The sequence below is a fragment of the Colletotrichum orchidophilum genome (genome assembly GCF_001831195.1).
Source record: "Colletotrichum orchidophilum strain IMI 309357 chromosome Unknown Scaffold_15.1, whole genome shotgun sequence".
Taxonomy (NCBI): domain Eukaryota; kingdom Fungi; phylum Ascomycota; class Sordariomycetes; order Glomerellales; family Glomerellaceae; genus Colletotrichum; species Colletotrichum orchidophilum.
Genome location: NW_019172971.1, coordinates 396,431 through 403,993, shown reverse-complemented (window position 1 = coordinate 403,993; position 7,563 = coordinate 396,431). Strand labels below are relative to the sequence as shown.

Here is a 7,563-nt window from a genome sequence, read left to right as displayed (position 1 = left end):
CTAGGTAGGTCATACATAATTCAGACGCTGCTCATGTCTGGCACCTGATGTTTATTCCTATGATGGCTCGTAATTGTGAATACTCTCAATAAGGTAAGGTACCTCCTTGGCAGGAATATGCCACTGGCTGGGAAGGCACCTCTGGACCAATGAGCGGCCAAATGCATGATGCTTCCATTCGATGACTAATCCACACAAGGGTCCCCACTGTATTTTGCCGCTGCTCCGGTCGCCACTCGCGCAGACCACCCGGAAAGCTTCATAGCCTTTTGTAGAACTCCAGCTCCAGTCAACGCCTGTAACACACGGGGCCTGTCCCTCCTGTCACTTCTTTCATGGTCTTTCCGCATTGAACAACGCGTCCGACATGGCACCGCCTCTCAACTTGGTGATTCGCGCTCTCGTGGCTTTCGAGGACGTGATTATCCGCCAGGTATGCCAAGCCGTCCTGCCCTTGACCCCCTCCGCGCCGCCGTACGAAACCCCGTCAAATATGCAGTAAGCTAATGTTGGAGACGCCGCGCAGATTCTGAGAAGTCCCGGCTTCCACCGTGGCGTTGGCCGGATCCATCGATACGTTGACGAGAAACGGAACGGGCCCATGCCGCATGAGCCCCTGCGACAAGGACAGGCGACTGGTACGTGGGGTTTATGCTACGGGTGAAAAGATACTTGAAGAGTGATAGTTAACATTTTGGACACAGCAAATCCAGAAGATCGAGGGTTCATACAGTACTTTCTTGAGGAGCTGAAGCATCAGTTCCGGGGAACGTCGTCCAACTCGCCACCGCCACCAGGACCGCCGAAGCGATGAATATTCGATTCGAGAGATCGATACTTATCAAGCCGGTCAAGGATCTTCATGAGGCATCACCACAGAGCCCAGGTTCCGTTTGCACCTCGCTTGAATTCCGCTTGACGCTCAATGGCACGACGGCTTAACGATGGCTCCTAAGCACGAAGCTTTTGGACATGAAGAAAAAAGACACTCCAATGCGTCGTCAAAACCTTGTCTTTGACACTTGGGAAGGCGAAAAGACTCTACTCAACCAACATAACCTACCTTGTATCATGACACAGCGTTTGTGTGCTGACAGTGGTCCACACATGTCCCGCTTGAGGATTCTTCTGAAAGCATCACTTCTACAACGCCGAGTCTGCGAGACACCGAAGAGCTGCATCGGCACGTTAACTTGAGGTTAGCGATCTTCTCGCCAAGCTGAAGTGTTTTATCAAGGAGACAGCGGAAGGCAAGTATATCCGTCGGTGATTCGGACCGTCGCCGCTCGGCGCCTTCAGTTTCGCTGCCGGGTCGGCAATCCGGATCGGTCAGCGTGCCGGGAGCAATCTAGAAACTACGGGCTAGCAGGGGCATTCGTCTGATGCTGATGGCCGGGTACAAGCCATGACTCGGAGGAAATCCAGCAGCCAGTAGGATTACCTCACCCCATCTAGGCGATGAATACCCTGGAGAAACCCAGATGTTGACTGGCATGATCCTAAGAAGAAATACAAGCATTCAGATTCAGGTCCCCTCCAGTCTCTCCGCCCCCCTTCATTGAATTGAATACGTGACCACGGTCATGAGTCGAAAATGTCACACCAATCGAGCTACTCTATGCCGCTTGCTTCCAAACAAGCGTAAATTCACCACGACTGCGACCTCAATCTGCGCCGCCTGCCCCCGCCATGATTGAGGGGTAATCGGGCAACGGAGGTAAGAAGGAAAATTGCCTCTTTCGGCCATCATTCTTCTACGTGATACAACCCATACAGCCCTCCTTGATGCCGGTGTATTTCCTTTCTGGGACTCTGCAAGCGACACTCCGTCCTCAAAAGAGGCTGGCCTCGCCCGTCTACCAAATCCGGACTCTTTCTGCATCTCCCGTATCGTCCAGCGTCTAGTTTCGGAGTAGCCTCCGCTCGCTTGGCCGCTGCGCATTCAGCTTTTCAGCTTGTTCCATTCGTTGGTTCCGCAGTCATCATGTTCTCATGCGATTTTCCACCAAGCGCAATGCTGCGCGCATTGGCAGCAGGTCTAGCCTTGTAAGTTGTGTTCTCAACATCAGGCTCCTTGAAGCGAACCACTGCGTATGTGTGTGCTTGAATGAGAAAGAAAAGAGGCGAGTGCTTCTGCGTATAACCTTCCAGGCTTCCTCAAGACCCCTTCGTCCATCCATGTTTGCATGATTCTGTGAACACGTAGATTAGTACTCTCCAACTCTCTCGATGAGGTCAGACGTAAGCTTCGCCGTGCTGTATGCACTGGTCCGAACAACCTCTGCCCAGCAGTCACCGTACGGCCAATGCGGCGGAGCCGGGTGGACGGGACCGACCACGTGTACGGCCGGGTGGCACTGCGAAAAGACAAACGACTGTTAGTCTGTGACTGCCGCTGTGACGAACGACTTCTAATTCTGGTACCAGGGTATTCTCAATGTCTCGAGGGAACGGGCTCGCCCTCCCCAACTACCCTTCTGACCACGACCTCGAAGCCGCCTGTCACTGGCACAACAACTACTGCATCCGCGTCAAGCTCCTCTCAGTTAACAAGCTCTACTAGATCTTCTTTTGCCAGCGCCGCGCCCACGGCGTGTTCTGGCACTTTCAGCGACATCTCGGGGGCGGACTATGTCAAAGCCATGAATCCGGGGTGGAACCTGGGGAACACTCTCGATGCTATCCCCAACGAGGGATCTTGGAACAATCCGCCTGTCGTCGAGAAAACGTTTGATGATGTCAAGGCTGCGGGCTTCAAGAGCGTTCGTATCCCAGGTAAGTTTGCCTACACCTTGAAGGCGAATGGAACGTCGGTACTGACGGTTCGGCAGTCACCTACAGTGATCACTTTACCAGTGCAGCTCCCAACTACACCGTGGACGCGGCTTGGCTGCAGCGTGTGTCTGATGTGGTCGACATGGCCACCGCTCGTGGACTTTACGTTCTCACCAATGTCCATCACGGTAAGAGCAACCGGTCCGCTCCCTTTCTTCAATCTCTGTTCTAACACAACAAATAAAGACTCCTGGAACTGGGCGGATGTGACAAAAGCAACTTCGGACGCGGACATCAAAACCCTAAATGACAAGTTTTACAACCTCTGGCTCCAGATCGGCCGCAAGCTCGCCTGCAAACCCAACCTCGTCTCCTTTGAAGCCATCAATGAGCCCCCCGCCACAACCGCCGCCGACGGCGCACGTATAAACACCCTCAACGAACTCTTCCTCAAGGCCCTTGCCGATAGCGGCGGCTTCAATGCCCGCCGCGTTGTCAATCTCGTCGGGGGCAGCATGGACGCCACGAAAACGACGCAGTGGTTCAAGGCACCCGTGGGCATCAAGAACCCCTGGGTGCTGCACTACCACTTTTACAGCCCTTATGACTTCATCTTCTCAGCGTGGGGCAAGACGATCTGGGGCTCTGATGCCGACAAGGCTGCGATGAGGAACGAGATGGCTATTGTTCGGGGGAACTTTACCGATGTGCCGCTGGTCATTGGCGAGTTTGACGCCAGTCCGCTCAATACCGAGCCGGCTGCGCGTTGGAAGTGGACGGATCAGTTTGTCCGTACGGCGGCGGAGCTGAATACGGCCGTTGTGATTTGGGATAATGGCCTGGACCACCTTGACCGCAACGCACATGTCTGGCGCGACCCGACTTCGCTTGGCATTCTCGACGCCGCTATCAAGGGGACCAAGAATTCCCTGCCGGACAGCACCATTGACGCCTCGGCAACGACGCAGTTCTCGTCGGCGTACGTCTGGAACAAAGTCGGGACCGCGGCGGCGGACCAGACTCTGCCCTGGCTGTTCAACGGCAATTCCTTGCAGATAGTGACGACGGACACGGGGACCTCGTTGGCGGCGGATAAGGATTACACCGCGTCGGCCACAGCCATCACCTTCAAGGCGGCGTTCCTGTCACGCTACTTGAATGCGACCGCCGCGCCGGGGAGCAAGGCGAACCTGACGCTGGGGTTCTCGGCGGGAGCGACGTCGCAGGTGGAGCTGGTGCAGTGGGATGTGCCAGTGTTGAGCGGGACGAGCTCCAAGGCCGTTGCGGGCGCCGACTTGACCATCCCCATCACCTACAAGGGAGTCAAGACGGTTGCCGCTGTCAAGGCGTTGCGGAGCGATGGCGTCTATTTGTTTGATGACTGGACGCAGGTCCTTGGACCGCTGCAGCAGGCTCGTATTGTAAGTGACTATCCCCGATTTTCCTTTTGCAAAAGCATGTTCCCCTTTTTGGTTGGAGGGTAAATGGAAGCAGTCTTTGACTAACGCCTGGGTATAGACATATAGCGGGCAGTGGAACTTTGATGGCGCCAATGTCATCCTGCCCTCCGCCACGGTTCAAGCGGTCATTGCTGCTGGTAAGGCGACGACGTTTACGTTTGAGTTCTACCCGAGGGTTCCTGGAAATAACGTCACGTATACTCTGAACCCATGAGTGAAAGCCTCGGAGTGAAGCTGTCTCCTAAGTTATGAGGCTGGGACCCTGTATTGTCGAGCAGAAACCAGAGCTAGTTCAAGTTGTCGTCCTTGTAAATGTCCACAGCTTATATACGCGATAAATTGTTGCTTACATCTACTCTATCTTTTATAGAGCGTCCTGAGCCTGAGATAAAGAACACTAGCAGATTAAGTTTCAGACGTTGAGACCGTCTTTGCGGTGGCTTTATTGCAGTACTGTTCAACTTTGACAAAGTCCGTCTTGATTTGCGTTCCCAATCTATCGGCGTTGGGAATTGTGGGGTTCCATTTGTCATGCGGAGGGATTGAAGCCGACGCACTCGAGTTTCTTCTCGTCTGACAATCCTTGTAAACGCAGTATCCTATTTCCTTCGTTTGCGCTCACTTTCAACCAGATCAAACCGACCCGACATGGACGATATGAAGCCATGTTGGGCGGCTTTGCCGATGGAGTTGAAGCTCTTGATCCTGGAACAGCTAGCGAACGCGCACAGCTTTCACGACTCGACGCGCAGCGGCTTAGCACCGTATGCCAGTGTGTCCAGAGACTGGCAGAGATTCTTTGAGAGCTTGACGTTCAGAAACTTTGTCTTGCGTTTAAAAGACCTCATACCATTCAGGGAGTACACCCAAAGCCCAAGGAGGCGTGGCTATGTCCGGCACATCTGGCTGCGCCTCGAGGAGTCCCGCGACGGCGAGGAGAGTCTGGGCATTCCAGTGGGAGGATCATCGACAAACCACTTTGGCTCGGCGATGCTGTATTTGTGGACTACGCTAGCGTCATGGACGATCGAGGAGTCTAGTGAAGGGTTGACGCTGGAGATGAGCACCCACACCCTTGCAGGGCTGATCAGGTACGCCAGGCATGTGCCCAAGGACGACATTGGCCACTATTCGAAGCATCTTGAGACGGGGTCTCTTGAGCAGTATGACCATGTCGCACGCTTCAACCACACGAGCCCGAGCTGGGCTACCCACATTGCACCAAGTTCATCGATGCAAGCTGGAGCCATGCGTGCCCTGTACACCTATGACGTGAAATTGAGTCACATCAGACTGCCGCCCGTGGAGGTCGTGACCAAGTTTCTGACGCGGAGGGCGAACACCCGTAATATTCACCCGGATACACTGGATCAAATCGTCAGGAGTCTTCCTCGGTTGGGGGAGATACACTTTGAAAGGTGGCGGCTTGGCCGCGAAGGAGACGAGAGACGCTGGCTCAAAGGTAGGATGCCTGCCTACAACCACTGCCTCCAAATTTTTTTTCCTTTGTGACGGGATACCTAATTGCTGGATCTATTTAGGCTTGAACGACATGTGCCGGTATGGCCTGCCGCTTTCGGTGAAGAAGTTGACAATTTTTCACGAAGAGATTCGCGTACCTTTTTTTGCGCGTTCTGCTCCGAGACGCATGGTCATGGAAGAACTCATAGGCTCCCTGGTTCAAGGAGCTCTTCACCTCGAGCATCTGGCGCTTTGTTTCATTATCGAGGCGGACGAGTTCCTGAGCAACACCCTTGAGTTCCGGAACCTTACGTCACTTACCCTGACATCTGCACTCTTTATTGATAGAAGCGCCGACACCGACGAAGCTGTGGAGCGGCTCATGAAAACTAAAAAGCTGCTGTTGTTAGCTGCGATGGCGGCTTCGCGAATGCCCAAGCTTCAGCTCATAGAGATTTGGAATGGCGGGGATGGGCAAGCCAGTGTGTTTTGCTACAAGGTTGGCGGTGAACGTGCCGAGGTCATTTGGAAGAGTACTCAAGACGAACTGATCGTTGATGCCGATGTTCTCGAAGCTTGGAGGGCTACGGCGAGGGTCCATGGGAGGAACGAGTTGCAATGTTCGGTTACACGGCTGGGTATCGGTGGGTTCAAGTACTATGGCTCTGTTTTGCCATACTTGGAGTCCAAAGAGCAGGTTCTTCATAAGGTCTCTGCTGTTCAGATGGAGTAGAAGGCTTGATGTAGAGAAAGGGGGGGAGTTTATTGGTGTCTGCTGGTCAGGCTACGAGGAACGAAGATTCACAGGCCAGCGAGCAGCACCTGGTTAAAGACTGATCCAGATCCATGTGTATCTTATCTCGGAGATCAGTCATCCAATCAATGCTTAACACCACAGGAGCTATAACGGTGTATTGGATTTCCATCCTCAAAATAAGCCGCATTGTGACCTGTTGTTCTCATGTCCAAAGAGGAACGCATCAGCCTAGGCTGAGAGACTTATCATTAAAGTTGATTTATAAGCAGTCCCTTCCGTATGCTCTTGCTGTTTCGCTTCCTTCTGCTCCCTCCGGAGAAGTCAGGTTTAGGTGTTCCGACAACATTACTCTCTCTGCGCCCTAAACTGCTGATGCTCCCCGCGCATCGGTCTATGGGCAGGAGGCTGCGTACTCTTCGCTATAGCCTGCTCAGCGCCTTGGGCACTGGATGGCAGCTTCTTTGGTTACTCTTCATGTTCTGGCTACGAGGCAATGATGACAGAAAGGATGAAGGGGAGAATGAGTAATCTTAGACTGTGACAACATCTTCGACGCCTGGGACACCTGGAAGGACCGGATGTCGAGCGAGCATTCGTGAATAGAGTCATCGAAGGCAGAAAATAATGGAAAGAGCAACATTACCACATTGATCTGCCCTATCTTCTTTAGCACGTACGCAACACAGAAGCCCTGCAGCCGCAAGATAAGCTTATGCTTTCCTGAATCCTCGGGCTTCCAATCTCTCGGTGACGACTTGCCAATCAGATTCGAGCCGGCCTACAGCATCAACACAGTACTGGCGATGTAGCTCGTTCTTTTGTAAGCCACAAAAATGCGGGTCTCGATATCTTGGGGCGGGCAGAGACGGCGGCACATACTCGAGACCTCCTCCAAGGGTCGGATGCATTGCTATAATGTGTTCAAAATTGAGATAAGCGGGAGTATGTTGAGAGATCAAGATTCATAGATGACTTGGAGCTGCCGCAAGTCTCCAGATTGTTCCACAGGTCGGTCTTTCGAGGCCTCTGTGACCCTTGGAAGAGAAAATTGGTTACAGTAAGAGTCTTGGAAGCTGCAGGAGCTTAATTTGACATAGTAGGAAGGGCACT

At 53.2% G+C, this 7,563-nt stretch overlaps 3 protein-coding genes across 3 annotated transcripts; all 3 read left to right on the top strand.

The window, feature by feature from the left end:
- Nucleotides 1-367: 367 nt before the first annotated feature.
- Nucleotides 368-814, top strand: CORC01_02689 (uncharacterized protein; the record flags this gene model as incomplete). Its single annotated transcript, XM_022614339.1, has 3 exons — nt 368-433; nt 527-638; nt 705-814. 3 exons carry the CDS (start codon nt 368-370, stop codon nt 812-814), a joined length of 288 nt encoding a protein of 95 aa, XP_022479252.1.
- A 1,415-nt stretch (nt 815-2,229) lies between these two features.
- On the top strand, nt 2,230-4,449 carry CORC01_02688 (endoglucanase B; the record flags this gene model as incomplete). Its single annotated transcript, XM_022614338.1, has 5 exons — nt 2,230-2,377; nt 2,428-2,775; nt 2,832-2,963; nt 3,022-4,196; nt 4,294-4,449. The coding sequence occupies 5 exons, from the start codon at nt 2,230-2,232 to the stop codon at nt 4,447-4,449; spliced, it is 1,959 nt and encodes a 652-aa protein (XP_022479251.1).
- A 434-nt stretch (nt 4,450-4,883) lies between these two features.
- CORC01_02687 (uncharacterized protein) lies at nt 4,884-6,429 on the top strand (the record flags this gene model as incomplete). Its single annotated transcript, XM_022614337.1, has 2 exons — nt 4,884-5,697; nt 5,777-6,429. 2 exons carry the CDS (start codon nt 4,884-4,886, stop codon nt 6,427-6,429), a joined length of 1,467 nt encoding a protein of 488 aa, XP_022479250.1.
- Between the last annotated feature and the right edge of the window lie 1,134 nt (nt 6,430-7,563).